Source organism: Ostrea edulis, chromosome 3 (assembly GCF_947568905.1).
Source record: "Ostrea edulis chromosome 3, xbOstEdul1.1, whole genome shotgun sequence".
In the NCBI taxonomy this organism is placed as follows: Eukaryota; Metazoa; Mollusca; class Bivalvia; order Ostreida; family Ostreidae; genus Ostrea; species Ostrea edulis.
Genome location: NC_079166.1, coordinates 81,260,401 through 81,278,242, shown reverse-complemented (window position 1 = coordinate 81,278,242; position 17,842 = coordinate 81,260,401). Strand labels below are relative to the sequence as shown.

Here is a 17,842-nt window from a genome sequence, read left to right as displayed (position 1 = left end):
AAGGGAATCTTATTTATTATACTAGTAATACTACTATACTAGGGATCCCTCCAGTATAATACTTTAGACAGTCCATGTGGTTTTAATCACATTCATTTACGTTTTTGGATTTGTGTGCTATTTTTTACTTATAACAAACATTTAAATGACTCCGCATCAAAATAGTAAAGCTCAAAATCGAACTCTGAGACATCGGACATTCCGGTCTGGTGTTAAAAATGATGCATCGGACCTGAGGCACTGCACATCGGTCAGGTCCGACGTCTTTCGCATAGACTGATTCAGTCGGAGTCGCAGACCAGGCAGATGGTACACATTTCTTCATATAATTTAATAAATGTTTCAAACTCCAACTTGTCACAGACCAGGCAGACGGTAAACGTTTCTTCATATAGATGTCTCAAACCTCAACTTGTCATTATGCAAATGATGTATCCACAGTTTACATAGTCTATTTTTTTTCCAGATGACTTGGTTGGGTCAGGAATTTCGAAGAAAAAAAACCTTTTTTCAGATTTAGCTTTCCCATTAGTCTAATTATCTTTAATTAAAGTTGACAAGAAGACATCAACCTATTCATTCGTAAATTCTACCACATGCACATCTCTTGTGATCTTAGAATCTCATCAAAACCAGTGGTCTTGAATACAAAAGAGTTCCACACCATGGCAGCCTCTATTGACAGCGGGGATTTCAATTTCTAACATTTTCAAATTAGTACTGAAACTTATGTGGGCCTTATATCAACAGTACAGCATGACAAATTGTATCATATGATTAATCCTATCATTTATCCTGCAAACAAAATTGAGGTTGCCTTCCCCTTTAATCATTCTTTTCTGTAGTTAAGCTTGATGTATGTATCTCAGGTGGAAATAGTAAATATCTCAATCTTACCTTTCCACTGGCTTTCTTTGCCTAGATGTAAATAGAAAATGCAACAATTCACGCAATATTCTAACACCATTTACTTTACAGTTGTACATGTGTGGATAAAAAACACAAAATATTTATTTACCATGTATACAGTGACAGAAATGGGCATGTACATCATGGATTCTAACAAAAACAAATCCTTTGTCATTCAAACAAAAAAATTATTTGCGTCTACCATGATGGATTGAAATACCTTTCGTTTGGGCGGCATTTTATCAAGTAACTTCAAAACACGCAGATCTTTCTCAAGTATAGAATGCCTAATAAAATAAGAAACCACCGAGCGGCTCCAAACAGCGGGAAACACCAACTTCTGTGCCAGCGTTTACAACTGAGAAAACTCGAGCTTGCTTTCTTTCTTTTCCCGCCAAATTTAACAACTACGATTTTCGTTTTGTAATATTTGTAGTTTGCGGTCATTGGAAAGGCGATATTATTAAGTATGCGAATGGTTCAATGATACTAAATTAAAATTTCATACTAATATTACTCTACATGTTCTGTTCCAATATCTATTTACTATCAATATATTGGAGTTTAACAATATTTCGTTATGTACAATATGAGTTGTAAAACTGAAACTTAATCACTAAAACGTTTTGTATATAGTGGAAATTATTATTGTCTGAATAAACGCGGACGGGCACTTGTTCGTTGACAATGACGCTTTCCGCGAAAGTTCCGGCCAACTTTGGGGACATCAACGGATATATACGTAAAATGCCCACGACAACGACAGCAGGTTTGAATATTACAAATTTATTTATGCATGATGTACATACACGTTCATTTCGTGCGTATAGAATAGATCAATATGCATGCACCATACATATCTAAAATTATATATGTATATATAGGCATATATCAGATCTATACAGTTCGATAGTTCCTGTGTATGTACATAATATATATATATATATATATATATATATATATATATATATATATATTACGTGTACATAAGTCAACCCATGACACCGCTTTGAATAGTTTGATCGGTTCAACATTGATACGATCTTTGGCAAGAGACAAAATGTCACCTCTTTTACGTGCAGTGCTTACGTCACTTTCTGGTGCAAGAGAGTGCATGCTCGCAAATGATTGTCATCAATAAAACTCCGTGACATATAGTTTAGCTAGGCCTTGCTTCCTTCTACAAGGAAGAGTATCATTAACGTTTAGATGCTGTTTTATATACCTCTGTAGTGAAATGAATAAATAAAATGTAAAGATAAAACCAAAGAAAAAAATATGCATACTCTCTCTCCAGAAGAGTTGAGACCTCTCTCTCTCTCTCTCTCTCTCTCTCTCTCTCTCTCTCTCTCTCTCTCTGTCTGTAGTTAATGTGTAACTAGTATTCTAGCCTATCTACTAGGTCTCTCTGGTTAATCAAACCTTATCATACGCATCATGTACTGCCTCTGTTACAAATTCATATGAATCACTATAAATGTATTTGCAAGACCTTAAATAACCAACAATTTTTAAATTACATAATACCATTAATCATGAAGACTTTTAGTGCAGAAAACGATTTACAGATTTATCAACATTATAGTTTTCATAAGACAGTAAACGTTGGAGAATTTTTTTAAATCAGGAGGCGGTTTTTTTGTTGGTTTTTTGTTTTTGTTTTTTTTTACATCGACCCCTTTCCACAGGAATATTTAATCAAACCTGGAGAGTCCCACAGATCAGGCACCAAAATCAGTGTGAAAGATAGGGGTTCCGCTGTCTGTACTCGATGATGAAATCATGAAATTGCTTGATCCATTTTACCTGAATATCACCAGTGATTCAAAGTATAACATATACGACATCCTGAAACCAAAAAAAAATGACGAGGGGGACGAATTTCTGTCTTGTTAAATGCGTCGGTTTGCAGTGTGTCATATACCACTACTAGCTGTCAACCTTCAAGTAAGCCTACTTCACAATGCACCAATTGCCGAGAGACAACCCACGATAGGCAGGACTGCCGAGAGACAACCCACGATAGGCAGGACTGCCGAGAGACAACCCACGATAGGCAGGACTGCCGCAACCAACTCATGAAAAGTCTGCAAGAATGAAGGTCACTCCCCGGGACACGAGGCATGTGACAATTATACCTGACAAAGTCTACAGCCAAAGCTGTTTCTTTTGCAGGAGCTCCCGATATGTACTCTCTAATTTTTACCTTTTCGAGGTAAAGGTTTTCGATGTTGCACATAAATAATCGAAGCACGCTGTTCATATGTTACGGAGATATACCTATGCTTCTAGAAGCCAAAAGGAGTGGGAAAATAGTATCCCCATTTGTCAGCTTCAATTGAATGATAAATAATCGAAAACTCGCGAAAATCCGATATTTATGTACAATTTAGTAAATGTCGGCTTTTCGCGAAATTCTTCATAAAGCTAAAGAACAAATATCAACTATATTTGCTGAAGCAACTTTCAATAGCTTTCTGGGCATCCAGTCTGGATAAGATTGGGATGATCCCCCCCCCCCCGGTCTGGATAACTGGATAAGGATGGAATGATCCACCCCACCCCCGGCCTGGATAAGGATGGAATGATCCACCCCACCCCCGGCCTGGATAACTGGATAAGGATGGAATGATCCACCACCACCACCCCGGTCTGGATAACTGGATAAGGATGGAATGATCCACCCCACCCCCGGTCTGGATAACTGGATAAGGATGGAATGATCCACCCCACCCCCGGCCTGGATAAGGATGGAATGATCCACCCCACCCCCGGCCTGGATAAGGATGGAATGATCCACCCCACCCCCGGCCTGGATAAGGATGGAATGATCCACCCCACCCCCGGCCTGGATAACTGGATAAGGATGGAATGATCCACCCCACCCCCGGCCTGGATAACTGGATAAGGATGGAATGATCCACCCCACCCCCGGTCTGGATAACTGGATAAGGATGGAATGATCCACCCCACCCCCGGCCTGGATAAGGATGGAATGATCCACCCCACCCCCGGCCTGGATAAGGATGGAATGATCCACCCCACCCCCGGCCTGGATAAGGATGGAATGATCCACCCCACCCCCGGCCTGGATAACTGGATAAGGATGGAATGATCCACCCCACCCCCGGCCTGGATAACTGGATAAGGATGGAATGATCCCCCCCCCGGTCTGGATAACTGGATAAGGATGGAATGATCCCCCCCCCCCGGCCTGGATAACTAGATAAGGATGGAATGATTCACACAAACACGGCCGACCTACCAAATAAATCAGGGGAAACCCCGGCTATTCCATTCTTTGTCTGTCACTACTTTGCTAGGTGCTACAGAAATTGTGTAGAGTGAGAATACGGTTAGCATCTTTAGATATTTTTCTTGTCTTTGAAATAACGAGGTAGTGATGGAACCTTTACATGTAATGAGGCGGACCGATAAACACGCAATAAATAGCAGCTGTAACACTCCTATCAAGCTACACACTGGGTACATTCAGGAATATGATCGATTCAAAGTGTTCATGAAAGAAATTCAGCAAAAAACCACTCTCTCTCTCATGATAATGAAATAAGAACAGACGAACAAGCACCAAGTACTCTATAGAGATCTAAGAGCTTTCGGGGCTTCGTCCCCTGATCTCCAGGAGTCACGCACGCAGTTTTCTTTTGTGAATCACTGCAAGACACGGTAGAGTGTATAATATTTTAGCCAGCTAATACACGCAATGCATTATATGCTAAAACCCTGGGGGTTCGTCCGATAGGTCCCAAATTGGGGTTACTCTGTGTCCTCTGCGGGTCTATGACGTTTTCCGACTACCTGTCCTATTTTACAGAATGATACCCTTCCCACCCGCATACACTTAAATTTTACTTCCAACATTATCGAATTTTAAAAATTGATGAGGCCTAGGTGTGCGAAGCTCTTTATGTTCAGAACAATATCACCAATGCAGAACGAAAGCGAGCGCAAATTAATTATGAATGAAATCCTTCAACAGTATACAAATTAATTATGAATTAAGTCCTTCTACCGTATACAACATGGCTAATTAGATACAAATGAGATGAGTTTGATGTTAAAACATACAATTTAATACGAACAAGAATGAAGTGTTGTGGGTGAAAAAAAGGGGAAATTATGAGAAGGAAATACAATGTTAAAGGGGAAATAATCATGTAATAATTCTCATCCCATCGTGTTGCATTCTTTATAGTAAGTTTACCTGTCTTGTTTAATTATTTACAGTCAGTTTGCCTGTCCTGTTTAATTCTTTACAGTCAGTTTACCTATCTTGTTTAATTCTTTACAGTAAGTTTACCTGTCCTGTTTAATTCTTTACAGTAAGTTTACCTGTCCTGTTTAATTCTTTACAGTCAGTTTATCTGTCCTGTTTAATTCTTTACAGTAAGTTTACCTGTCTTGTTTAAATCTTTACAGTCAGTTTACCTGTCTGGTTTAATTCTTTACAGTCAGTTTACCTGTCCTGTTTAATTCTTTACAGTCAGTTTACCTGTCCTGTTTAATTCTTTACAGTCAGTTTACCTGTCCTGTTTAATTCTTTACAGTCAGTTTACCTGTCCTGTTTAATTCTTTACAGTCAGTTTACCTGTCCTGTTTAATTCTTTACAGTCAGTTTACCTGTCTGGTTTAATTATTTACAGTCAGTTTACCTGTCTTGTTTAATTCTTTACAGTCAGTTTATCTGTCTTGGTCGCGGGAGTGGATCAATAAGAAACTGTTTACACAGCTGAGGCTGAGAAAAACAGAGAGACCAGCTGATTGTAGACATCGAGTCGTGAGTACATTTAATCGTTATGACTTACCTACAGCGATGATTAATATGATATCAGTACATATCGCTTTGAAAATGTGTTCATAGTTAGAATTCAAAAATATTCCATCAAATAGGAACACCACAGGTAGTGCCACCGTCAGACGGGGGGTTTAGACATTTTGCTAATTGTACATGAACCAACCGCGACAGTGAGATAATGATGAGTTTCCATAATTCCATATTTGCTTGCATTAACATTGCTATACCATTATAGTATAGTACAATTTAGAATCGTATACCTTCGTAGTGCATATTGTATGATATATCGATTATTTTTTCATTAAGCTTCGCCATGGACTACATGGAGGATGGTTTGTTCGATGTAATTTCTCGTGGCGATACCACAGCCTTTAAAGATTATCTTCGTCGTGGTTTAGATATTAACCACGCATTCAGAAGTACTGACCGTGAAGATCGCCTCGGTAAAACCCTTCTAGAGGTCGCTCTCGAAGTGAAACAACCGGATATTGCGTCACTACTCATAGACAGTAAATGTAATGCAAACCTAAAATACATTGTTGATGTGCGGAACTATGCGTATTTTCTACGCGAGTACAGAAAAAGCGACAAACTGAAATTGACACCAATGTTTCCAGCTATTGTTCATGGGGATATTGTTACCATTAAAACATTGGTGAAAGGCGGATATGACGTGAGTAACCATGACGATCGCTGCTGCACTGCTCTGTGGCATGCTACAGATCTAGATAATTATGAAATGGTGAAAATTTTGCTTAGCGGAAACAATTCAAAAACTTCAGTGAATATCCCAGACAGTGCTAAGTTACGACCACTTCACATTGCAGCTATGCACGGAAACCACAAAATAGCCTCTCTGCTAATTCGTAGCGGGGCGGAAGTGGATGCCGTGCAAATTCGGGGTTGGACGTCACTTCTCTTGGCATGTCGCGCAGGCTCAGAACCAACGGCAAAATTGTTGCTGTTGAATGGCGCTGATCCAAATCACGTGGGTAAAAATGGCCACACCCCTTTATCTACATCACTTCAGTTCACAGATAGTTACAACATTGCCTACATGCTCCTAGATTCCGGCGCCGAAGTGAATATTCACCTTCTGAGACGATGCAGAGAGGAGAAGTTTGTGAATCTCATTGCGAACCCTGATTTGTATCATCTGTTGACCTTTTGTTCCGAGTCACCTCGGCCTCTGCGATCGTTATGTTGCTTACTGATAAGAAAAACATTGGTGAGTGCAGCAAGCACTGTTCACTTAGTACAGAAAGTTGAACAATTGCCTCTTCCGAAACTTATCAGAGAATACATACTTCTTGGACATTTAATATGACGTCATGGCCGCACTATCTAACATTCAGACCTGACCGAGCAAACATCAAAACTTCTTGGTTGATCTGTTCTTCATTTTGTACGTGTTAGCCTGCTAGGTGATAGATAACACTGTACACTTTTCACACTAATTTAAGAACAACACCCTAGATCTAGAATAACATTTAATGCATATTGGGGATGGTATTAAGCATCGCATGTTCAATACATCTAAAGTAACACCTGCAGTGGTCACAAGTACTAACAACACGATGAGTACCTTAGTATATCTAAAGTAACGCCTGTAGTGGCCACAAGTACTAACAACATGATGAACAGTCAAGTACATCCCCTTTATTTGGGATATATATTGTTTCCCGTTGAAGTTCATCATTTGACCCATGTTATATCCCTGACGGTTTAAAGAAAACAAAACATGTACATGTTGCTTTTTTACAGACAAGTAAAGATGTTGTCAGTGCTGTAGGCAATTATTGTTTATGACAAGATGCTATGTGAAATATGACGAATAAGTTTGACCTTGACATACAATGTAATGACCTTTTGACCCTGAAATTTCATTGGGAATACTATATTTTGTCTCTTGTGTACGGGAAGAGTCATTACAGATTAGGATTATACATGTAGTGCTGGGACATGAATTATTAGCACCGTTCCACCCGGTCCTTTATCTCGTCTATAGAAATGTTTGTCTCACCAGATACTGCGTTTCCTTTTGTGAGATCCATCCATCGCAAGTCTTTTTGTCATCACCTGGAGTTCATGAATATTTATTGTGTGAATTACATCCATGTGTGTTCAGCTTTATCTTCATTTTCAATATTATTGTGTACATTTTTAATTTATCGTTAAATCGTTAAAATTTATAATTTTTGTTTGTTTTTATATTCATTGAGCTTTCTTCAATTTTGGTTTTTGCGTTCATTTTTATATATATATATATATATATATATATATATATATATATATATATATATATATATATTTGTTGTGTTAAGTTTGTTTTATGTAAACGAGTTCCAGAAATCGCACAAATTAACAATGCCACCAATCATCAAGAAGTTCTTATTGTGCAGATAAAATGAAGTGTCCAAGACATTATCGATTGCAACATGAAAATTACTACTGTATAATGTTTGGTTTTCATGAAACACTTACAGATGACCGGCTGGAGCTGACACTTTGCATGAATTCTTCTAACTGCAGATTATTCTGTTTATCGTCTCCAGGACCGCTGGACCGATATGTTAATGGACCCTTGGGTAAAAATTGGGGATTTTGTCAAATTTACAGTGTAATGTTCGTACATATGGGTGGTCAGGTCTTCACATGGACAATACCAGGAAGAGATTTAACAGTATTTTATTATGTATAACATGATAAGGATTAGGTAAAAGGCAGAGCCAATTAAGCCTTAAAGATACAAGGTAAAGTCCACATAATGATGTACATGAGGAATCACAATACACGTGATGATTGATGATAATATTTCAATACATAATGCATATCATTCAAAGTATATAGGGGCCTAATGATAATATAAGGCGTATGATTACTTGATATGTATAATAAACTAACAAAAAGAAATAAGGGGTGGTTATTGGGATTAAGAGGGACATTTAAAAGAAAAAAAGATCAAATGAAATAAAAATAATGAAAGAAAAACAAATACGTACAAAAAAGCAAGAGAGAAAACAATTGAGGGTACCGACTCAACAGGATATAATCAGGCATGCATGAAAGACTCGCATGTATTTTAAAATGCAATTTTCAAAATCTTTTGCAGCTTTGCTTTCCAGAATGTACTTCTGAACATATTAAAAAATCTTTATGTTGTCTTTGAACTCAAGAATCTCATTACCACTCAGCAATAACTTTAATGATATGGGAACTTGCAGCTGCATTGCATTTATTGACTTTAAAAGAGTAATGCTTTGTACTGAGAACTGAAGACCTCAAAGAAAAAAATTATAAGCATTTTCAGTAGGGTGACCACACATATCACAAGTAGCAGTGTCTCGTAGAAATTAACCATGCAAATACTAGCATTATTTCTTAATTAGCAATGCTAGATGTTTACTTAGATGTTACATGATTAAACGGGGGGGGGGGGGTGTGATTTTTTATTTTGTGATTTTTTTTTTTTGTGATTTTTTTTTTGTTGTTTTTTTTTTTGTTTTGTTTTTTGTTTTTTATTTTTTTATTATTTTTTTTTTGGAAACGTGTCGGACAGAGAGGCTGGAGTGTATAGCGAATCTGTAATTGTAGTGTTGAAACTTTACTGACATTTAGTTAGTATGTCAGTTGCTAAAATTGATAATCCTATATACATGTGTAACCATGTACGATATATCATGAGTGCCTATCATGTATGTTTTGTCGTGGTAACCGCCGCATGCGATTGGATAGGATTGAAATAAAGTGGAGTAGAGCACAGCCACACTTGGAATTGAATTTTTTCCCATTGTAAGAATATTTTTTGAAGAGTAACTCGGGTCTAAATATACCATAAATACCCACAACTTTACATGAGTTTGGAGTTGTATTATAGTACTTTATAACATGCCTAATATGTAAATAAACAAACTACACCGTATCCTTAGGTGCACGTTAATGTCCGAAGGGGCCGAGGTCGAGATCCATTGCTTTTAATGAATGGACAGGAACGAGGACATTGACCTACTTAAGTCCACACCCAATTTAAATCTAACTATAATTGTAAACCATATTAGGAAATTCTTTCAATAAATTATGAAAATACTATTACATATCAGAATTATATATAATACTAGTATAGAGTTTTGTCATATAAAACATAATTATATTATATTGTTTAATTTTTCCAAGGTCGTCATTGTCATCAGTGGCTCAGTGGATAGAGCTCATGTGAAAGGTGTAGAGTTTGATTCCCATCTTAGCCTTTTGGTTTTATTTTGAAACTTATTAGCTACCTTGGTTTAAACATAAAGCTCCATAGTGACAAAGGGGGATTAGAGGAGCTTGTTCATTAAAAAATAATAATACTTAACTCAGCAGAACATCACTACGTACAGGGTAATCGTCAGCTGTAGAACTGTAGCTCTCTGACAAAATATTGTGACGTCACACTATTTTTTCAGAAAGCTATACAGTTCTGTAGCTAGGTAATTGTCTGAAACTCTCCATTCCTTAATAATAATGGAGCGCTTAAACAATAGAATGACGTCACGGGTGGATACGGAGGTGGTACAGTAGTGTATGCAGTAATGAAGATTAGGGTTGTATGACATTGAAGAACTTCGACGGGTAATTGATCGGAGGGATCTGAGTTCGATTCTGTTCCGGAACGTCTGTAATTGTTCTACTTACCTCCCCTGATCCCCGTCATCAGGGAGCACAATTAAACAAACTCCTACACTAGGTGAACCATTCAGACAGCGATTGGTTGGAAATCCCCCTATCTTACCGACGTACATGTCTACGTATACTCAGTATCTGTCACATGGAAGTCAGGAACAAATGTAACTTAGGCCACCTAGTAGACCCAAGATAAGCCAATAAAGGTCACCTGGGGTTAACTGTTGATTCCGGGGATTAGATAACGATCGCATTTTAACCAGAGACCAAAAACCACTAGGGTCACTAACTTTACACAGTACCAGGCTGGACCTAGAGGGGGACGGACAATTAGTACTCAGTATCAGCTATGGAGAAGATGTTGATGATTTCTGTGGGGGTGTTTGGAGTTTTGTGTTTCCTGCCTTTTGGAGATTTACAAAGTAAGTTGACTGTCTAAGTAGATATGTATATCAAAACGAATCTTTTACGCAAAAACAATCATTGACCCCGTAGTGGGTTTTTGTTTACAGGATGGGTGGGTAGGGGCCGGTAAATACGAAAGCATGATTGATGTACTGTGTTTTATATGAATCGTGTACCCGGCGTGGTTGAGTTTTCCGTGTTCATCTACACATGAGTATCTCCAGGAGCAGCGGAATGTACATATATACCCCAATCTATCAAAATTGATCATGGTGGTTGCAACACGCACAACTAAATATACAACATAAAAAGAATAGTCATATCAACATCAATCGTAACAAAGCATATGGTCCGTGAATTCAGAGTTAATTAATTAATTGATTATTGGTTGTGATTATCATGGTTCAATACTTTTAAGACTCTTTCTCGGTGTTTAAGATTGGTGTCGCTCCATCATTGTTTGACCACGCTATTTACCTATATCAACAATGAATAATGTCCACCACTATTCTAGCCCTCCTTACATGTAACTGTTGTGCCTACTGTATCTTGTAGACCAGCATCAATTTGCAAATAATTTTTTATCCAGTTATGTATCCTCATAAGGAGGGACAGAGATAAATGAATATAATGCGGTGCCAGATGTAAATGGGACTTCCAATCGTGAACACCTCAGCTCTGTCGTGGCGGGAAAGTAGTCGTTATTCGGAATGCTTCACTCAGACAAGATTCCTGCGCCCCGGGTTGCGAGGGCGTGGGGCCAAGTCTGCAGAGAACATCGTGTGTCGAGGTAACGCACCAAGTCCACAGAGAAATGTGTGGGAAGGCGTCGTGCGAAGTCCGCCGGGAAACGTGTGGCGAAGACACCACGACAATTCTGCAGCGAGAGCACCGCCACAAGTCTACAGAGAAACGTGTGTCGAGGACACCGTACCTAGTCTACAGAGACATGTGTGTCGAGGGCACCGCGATAAGTCTACAGAGACACGTGTGTGACGATCAGGTGGAGGCGATTTGAAGGATCCAAAATTCTACCTGCATATGTTAAAAGCAGCCATACGAATGTAGAATAAGTATTAATGACGAGTGACGTTGTTGTATTTCAGCAACTGATTGGTGTAAAGATGCCCCAGACTTAAACTGCTGGCGTTACATTGATGAAAAGTGCATTGGAGCCTATGAAGCCTGGGCAAGAGAACACTGTCCTTACAGATGCGGATATTGTCCAAGTAAGTTACTTCTTATGTGGATATTCTCCAAGTAGGTCACCCTTATGTGGATATTGTTCAAGTAAGTCACCTCTTATGTGGATATTGTCCAAGTAGGTCACTCTTATGTGGATACTGTTCAAGTCAGTCACCTCTTATGTGGATATTGTCCAAGTAGGTCACCCTTATGTGGATATTGTCCAAGTAAGTTACCTCTTATGTGGATATTGTCCAAGTAGGTCACCCTTATGTGGATATTGTCCAAGTAAGTCACCTCTTATGTGGATATTGTCCAAGTAAGTTACCTCTTATGTGGATAATGTCCAAGTCAGTCACTTCTTATGTGGATATTGTCCAAGTCAGTCACTTCTTATGTGGATATTGTCCAAGTCAGTCACCTCTTATGTGGATATTGTCCAAGTCAGTCACTTCTTATGTGGATATTGTCCAAGTAAGTCACCCTTATGTGGATATTGTTCAAGTCAGTAACCTCTTATGTGGATATTGTCCAAGCAAGTCACCTCTTATGTGGATATTGTCCAAGTAAGTCACCTCTTCCCATGTTTAGTACATGTAATACTAGAAGGTAAATACTGCCTTGGTATGTGCATCAATGTCGTCCCAGTCCATAACATCAATGTTGTCCCAGTCCGCAACATCAATGTCGTCCCACTCTGTAACACCAATGTCGTCCCAGTCCGTAATGCGACTGTCCTCCCACTCCGTAACACCAATGTCGTCCCACTCCGTAACATCAATACTGCCCCAAGAAATCAATATTGCCTCAGCACATAGGTAAGTTGGTTAATTCTGTTCCGGTAAGTTGGTTAATACTGCCTCGGTAAGTTGGTAGATGCCGTCCCAGTAAGTTGGTTAATACTGCCCCGTTAAGTTGGTAAATGCTGTCCCGGTAAGTTGGTTAATACTGTTCCGGTAAGTTGGTTAATGCTGTCCAGGTAAGTTGGTTAATACTGTTCCGGTAAGTTGGTTAATGCTGTCCAGGTAAGTTGGTTAATACTGTTCCGGTAAGTAAATCAATGCTGTCCCGGTAAGTTGGTTAATGCTGTCCTGATAAGTAAATCAATGCTGTCCCGGTAAGTTAGTTAATGCTGTCCTGATAAGTAAGTCAATGCTGTTCCCCTGTTTATAATATGGAGTTGTAACATGTCTATTAATATCCACAGATAAACCCCCCTGCGTGGACACCGACACGGCGTGTGCGGCTTACATTAAACATGATCACTCAGCCTGCTCAAACCCAACAACAAGAGCCTTTATGAGAGAAAACTGCCGACAGGAGTGTCATTTGTGTCACAGTAAGTTATACACTGCCGACAGGTGTGTCATTTGTGTAACAGCGAATTATACACTGCCGATAGGAGTGTCATTTGTGTCACAGTAAGTTATACACTGCCGACAGGTGTGTCATTTGTGTCAAAGTAAGTTATACACTGCCGACAGGTGTGTCATTTGTGTCAAAGTAAGTTATACACTGCCGACAGGTGTGTCATTTGTGTCAAAGTAAGTTATACACTGCCGACAGGTGTGTCATTTTTGTCACAGTAAGTTATACACTGCCGACAGGTGTGTCATTTGTGTCAAAGTAAGTTATACACTGCCGACAGGAGTGTCATTTGTGTCACAGTAAGTTATACACTGCCGACAGGTGTGTCATTTGTGTCAAAGTAAGTTATACACTGCCGACAGGTGTGTCATTTGTGTCAAAGTAAGTTATACACTGCCGACAGGTGTGTCATTTGTGTCAAAGTAAGTTATACACTGCCGACAGGTGTGTCATTTGTGTCACAGTAAGTTATACACTGCCGACAGGTGTGTCATTTGTGTCAAAGTAAGTTATACACTGCCGACAGGTGTGTCATTTGTGTCAAAGTAAGTTATACACTGCCGACAGGAGTGTCATTTGTGTCAAAGTAAGTTATACACTGCCGACAGGTGTGTCATTTGTGTCAAAGTAAGTTATACACTGCCGACAGGTGTGTCATTTGTGTCAAAGTAAGTTATACACTGCCGACAGGTGTGTCATTTTTGTCACAGTAAGTTATACACTGCCGACAGGTGTGTCATTTGTGTCACAGTAAGTTATACACTGCCGACAGGTGTGTCATTTGTGTCACAGTAAGTTATACACTGCCGACAGGTGTGTCATTTGTGTCACAGTAAGTTATACACTGCCGACAGGTGTGTCATTTGTGTCAAAGTAAGTTATACACTGCCGACAGGTGTGTCATTTGTGTCAAAGTAAGTTATACACTGCCGACAGGAGTGTCATTTGTGTCAAAGTAAGTTATACACTGCCGACAGGTGTGTCATTTGTGTAACAGCGAATTATACACTGCCGATAGGAGTGTCATTTGTGTCACAGTAAGTTATACACTGCCGACATGTGTGTCATTTGTGTCAAAGTAAGTTATACACTGCCGACATGTGTGTCATTTGTGTCAAAGTAAGTTATACACTGCCGACAGGTGTGTCATTTGTGTCACAGTAAGTTATACACTGCCGACAGGTGTGTCATTTGTGTCACAGTAAGTTATACACTGCCGACAGGTGTGTCATTTGTGTCAAAGTAAGTTATACACTGCCGACAGGTGTGTCATTTGTGTCAAAGTAAGTTATACACTGCCGACAGGAGTGTTATTTGTGTCAAAGTAAGTTGTCTACCTGTTTAAAGCAAAACAAAAACGAAAAGAAACCAATGGACACAAAACGAAGGCTTCGTAAAAATCAAACCTAAACTCATTAGAGATTTAAAGGCCCGCATAGTTTCGATAATTGTTCTAAATGTCTTAAAGAATACAACTCTTTACCTCAAAAGATGCTGGACACAAAACCGAAAATTTGGTCTAAAAAATACTGAAAATTCGACGTGTAGATGTAAAGAGTCCGACATTTTATGTCCATGACTTGTTTGGGGTGGGAGTGGAGGTGGAGAGTGGAAAACCCAAACTGACGAAAACCATATCATGATGTAGTAACTAAAAATTATTTTTATCTATTTATAAGGATAAACTTCTCATTACCCCCACCTTATTCCGCATTTAAAACAACAGTCCTTGTACAGACAGATTGTATGTCTCCTGAGCCACTCAGATGACCTATTGCTATTGGCTTTCGTATATCGTCGTCCGTCATGTGTTAATAATCATTTTTAACTTCTTGATAACTACCATTACAGTTCTTTTGAAATTTGGTATGAAACATCTTTAGGACAAAAGGGGACATCAATTGTAAATTTCAGGACTCCTGCACCCCGGGGGCCTTAGGGACAGGACATAAACTGTCAAATCAATTTTCGAATACCCTATCTTCAACCGCACATCTATAAGAAAAACTAAATGTATACTAGTGTTCATGAGGAACAGGACAACCTCCACCCAAATTGTAAATTTCCCGATCCCTGGGGTAAAGGTGCTGACTCCAGGGTTGGGCCACAACTTGAAATACAGTGTTTCTGTGTGAAACAATTAAATAACATCTTTTTGAACGCTATTGATGATGAATTGAGACTAAATGGATGCATCTATTATGTAATAGCAGACAGTCCTTTACTAAATTGGTCAATCTCATGATCCTAGGGGTAGGGATTTTTGTACCAGAGTGGGAGCAAACTAGTCATAGTGATTATTGTCTTTATAATCTGACAGATTTCTTTACCTTTGCAGATACTAAATACAAACTTGATGCGTATTTAGGAAAAGCGGAAAGAGACACCAGGGTTCTGACTCTAAGGCGGGTCTATGACAGTCGTATAGTGTTATACTTTATATTATGAAACGTCTTTCATCAGTATATGGGTATTTTCGGGGAAGAACACATCTTGTTTTATACTACATGTACTACAGAATACTAGACTTTGGCTTAGATATGCAGAACAGGAAAATTATTAGATTTTGTAGCCTTTTTGGGGATAGTGATACTTTACTAATATTCAGGTGACTGATAAGGCTTATGCACCTTACATGGATTGTAATTCTTATTTCAATCATATTCTTTTGGTTTTTGTTTTCATCTTAGGTTTTTATCTCGTCTATTCTATACGGTTATTTATATATATATATATATATATATATATATATATATATATATATATATATTGTTGTTGTTTCTTTGAATAAGATGTGGTTTCGATCTGATATTGCATTTTACAGGTACACCCTTGTACAGTAAAAGCCATGAATATATTCAATTAATTCAAATAAGAGTGTGCTATAGTTAAATTTATGATGTTGAGATAGTAAACGAGAAGCTTGTGAGTCTAAAACTTATCGATCACCACTGAGAGAACATTAATATATAATATATTGTCGGAAGTATAAGGCATCTATATAGGTACTAAAACCAACCAGTCAGACCTATTGATTCTCCTTCTATCCACAATCTATCAAGGTTGTAATGCTACAGTGTATGTGATGTACTGTTTCATTTTCTTTTTATAGTACCCGGAGAGCATTCCTCACCCAACACGCCTCCTCCCGGCACCCCTGTCCCCACGGACGGGTTGGTTAAACCAGCGGTAGGATAGAGACGCTTAAAAGAAGAGTGATGTAGAAATATTTCTAATAAAATGGCTAAAACGAAATTTAAAAAATGTCGATTTTGAAAAACGTATAGTAAATATATGAACAACAATCACCACATATGCTACACTGGTAAATATACTGCTGAATTGTACTCATCTAACGATCCAAAATGAAAATGAACCGAGATGAAAGGAAGTACCTGTCACAACACGAATGTATTAACTATAAATCTACCTGCAGGGGCGGATCCAGGAAATGCGGTTACGGAGGGGGGGGGTACTTTATGAGGCTGGGCGCCGCCTTGAGGCCCCCAGTGGGTCCAGGGCGAAGCCTTGGTGGGAGGACCAAGGGGCGAAGCCCCCGGAATTTATACAGATTTTGTAGGGCTTGCAATATGTCTCCTATTTAAGTCATTTGTACATGTACTATTTTCTATCAATTCTAATAAGGTGAAATTAGTAAAATGACGCAAATTTTAAGGGTTTCGGGGAAAAATTAAGTTCTCCTAATAAAGTAATTCAAGAAATCAAAAGATTTTGTCATTTATTACTCCTGGAGTGGTAGAAATTATTGCTTCTTTTATCGTTTAGTACATTTTTCTAAACAAGATACCACGATTTACCTTAAATTTGAAAATTTTAGGGGGGGTGGGTGGCGCCGGCTGCGCCCCCCCCCCCCTTAATATGCCACTGACCTGGGTATTCGAGATTAGATACAGAGCTCATCAAGCTACATCTATCCTTTCCTTCATGGGCAGTTCAATAACTTCTCATAACAAAACCTGGATTGCTTTGGAGATTTTTATTTTGGGATCTCCGTGTATTTCGCTGCTCTGTATTTGACCTTTACAGTTCCAATGTGTTGACTTCCACTATCTCTACCAATTGATACACTATATACAGGGTTAATTTCACCCCGTGTTATTTTCGCCCGTCTGCACTTGTTGACGGTTTCGCTCCGTTTTAAATTCGCCCAGTCACAGCTTTCCCTGGACCCATTGGGGCCTTAAGGCGGCTCCCAAACCCCCTGCCTACTTGGGCGTCCACATCAAAAGTACCCTGGCTACGCCCCTGGTGTATGTTCAAAAATGAAACTTATTTCTTATTTATTACTGCTTTGAATTGAAGTAACATGTACAAAGATTCAAAACAATCTTATCACGTCAAACGGCGCCAATGCTGCAACAGCGTCACTTAAATAATCTTCTCTCGACAATTAGTACATGTATCTCAATGCTGCAGTAAAGCTCCACAAATTATCTTCTCTCGTCAAATAGTATCAATACTGCGGTGAAGCTCCAC

The 17,842-nt window shown here is 38.9% G+C and overlaps 3 protein-coding genes and 1 long non-coding RNA gene across 4 annotated transcripts in view; 2 read left to right on the top strand and 2 right to left on the bottom strand.

Annotated features, from left to right (window-relative positions):
• Nucleotides 1-1,411, bottom strand: part of LOC125675462 (exodeoxyribonuclease-like) — a 17,922-nt gene extending 16,511 nt beyond the window's left edge. Inside the window, exons 1-2 of the mRNA XM_048913122.2 lie at nt 1,130-1,411; nt 898-918 (exon numbers count right to left, since the gene is read on the bottom strand). Coding sequence (XP_048769079.1) covers nt 898-918; nt 1,130-1,147 — 39 coding nt within the window. The 5' untranslated portion in view covers nt 1,148-1,411. The remainder of the gene's footprint in view (nt 1-897; nt 919-1,129) is intronic.
• A 126-nt stretch (nt 1,412-1,537) lies between these two features.
• LOC125675463 (poly [ADP-ribose] polymerase tankyrase-2-like) lies at nt 1,538-7,920 on the top strand. The gene is made up of 3 exons (XM_048913123.2): nt 1,538-1,678; nt 5,606-5,707; nt 6,032-7,920. The coding sequence occupies exon 3, from the start codon at nt 6,039-6,041 to the stop codon at nt 7,050-7,052; it is 1,014 nt and encodes a 337-aa protein (XP_048769080.2). The 5' UTR covers nt 1,538-1,678; nt 5,606-5,707; nt 6,032-6,038; the 3' UTR covers nt 7,053-7,920.
• Nucleotides 7,203-9,079, bottom strand: LOC130052923 (uncharacterized). The gene is made up of 2 exons (XR_008801306.1): nt 8,210-9,079; nt 7,203-7,804 (listed from the first exon to the last, which is right to left on the bottom strand). It is a non-coding gene; the product is annotated as an uncharacterized LOC130052923 (long non-coding RNA).
• Nucleotides 9,080-9,190: 111 nt separating this feature from the next.
• Nucleotides 9,191-16,609, top strand: LOC125675464 (uncharacterized). Its single transcript, XM_048913124.2, has 4 exons — nt 9,191-10,809; nt 11,899-12,021; nt 13,185-13,316; nt 16,458-16,609. Exons 1-4 carry the CDS (start codon nt 10,737-10,739, stop codon nt 16,541-16,543), a joined length of 414 nt encoding a protein of 137 aa, XP_048769081.1. The 5' UTR covers nt 9,191-10,736; the 3' UTR covers nt 16,544-16,609.
• The last annotated feature ends 1,233 nt before the right edge of the window (nt 16,610-17,842 follow it).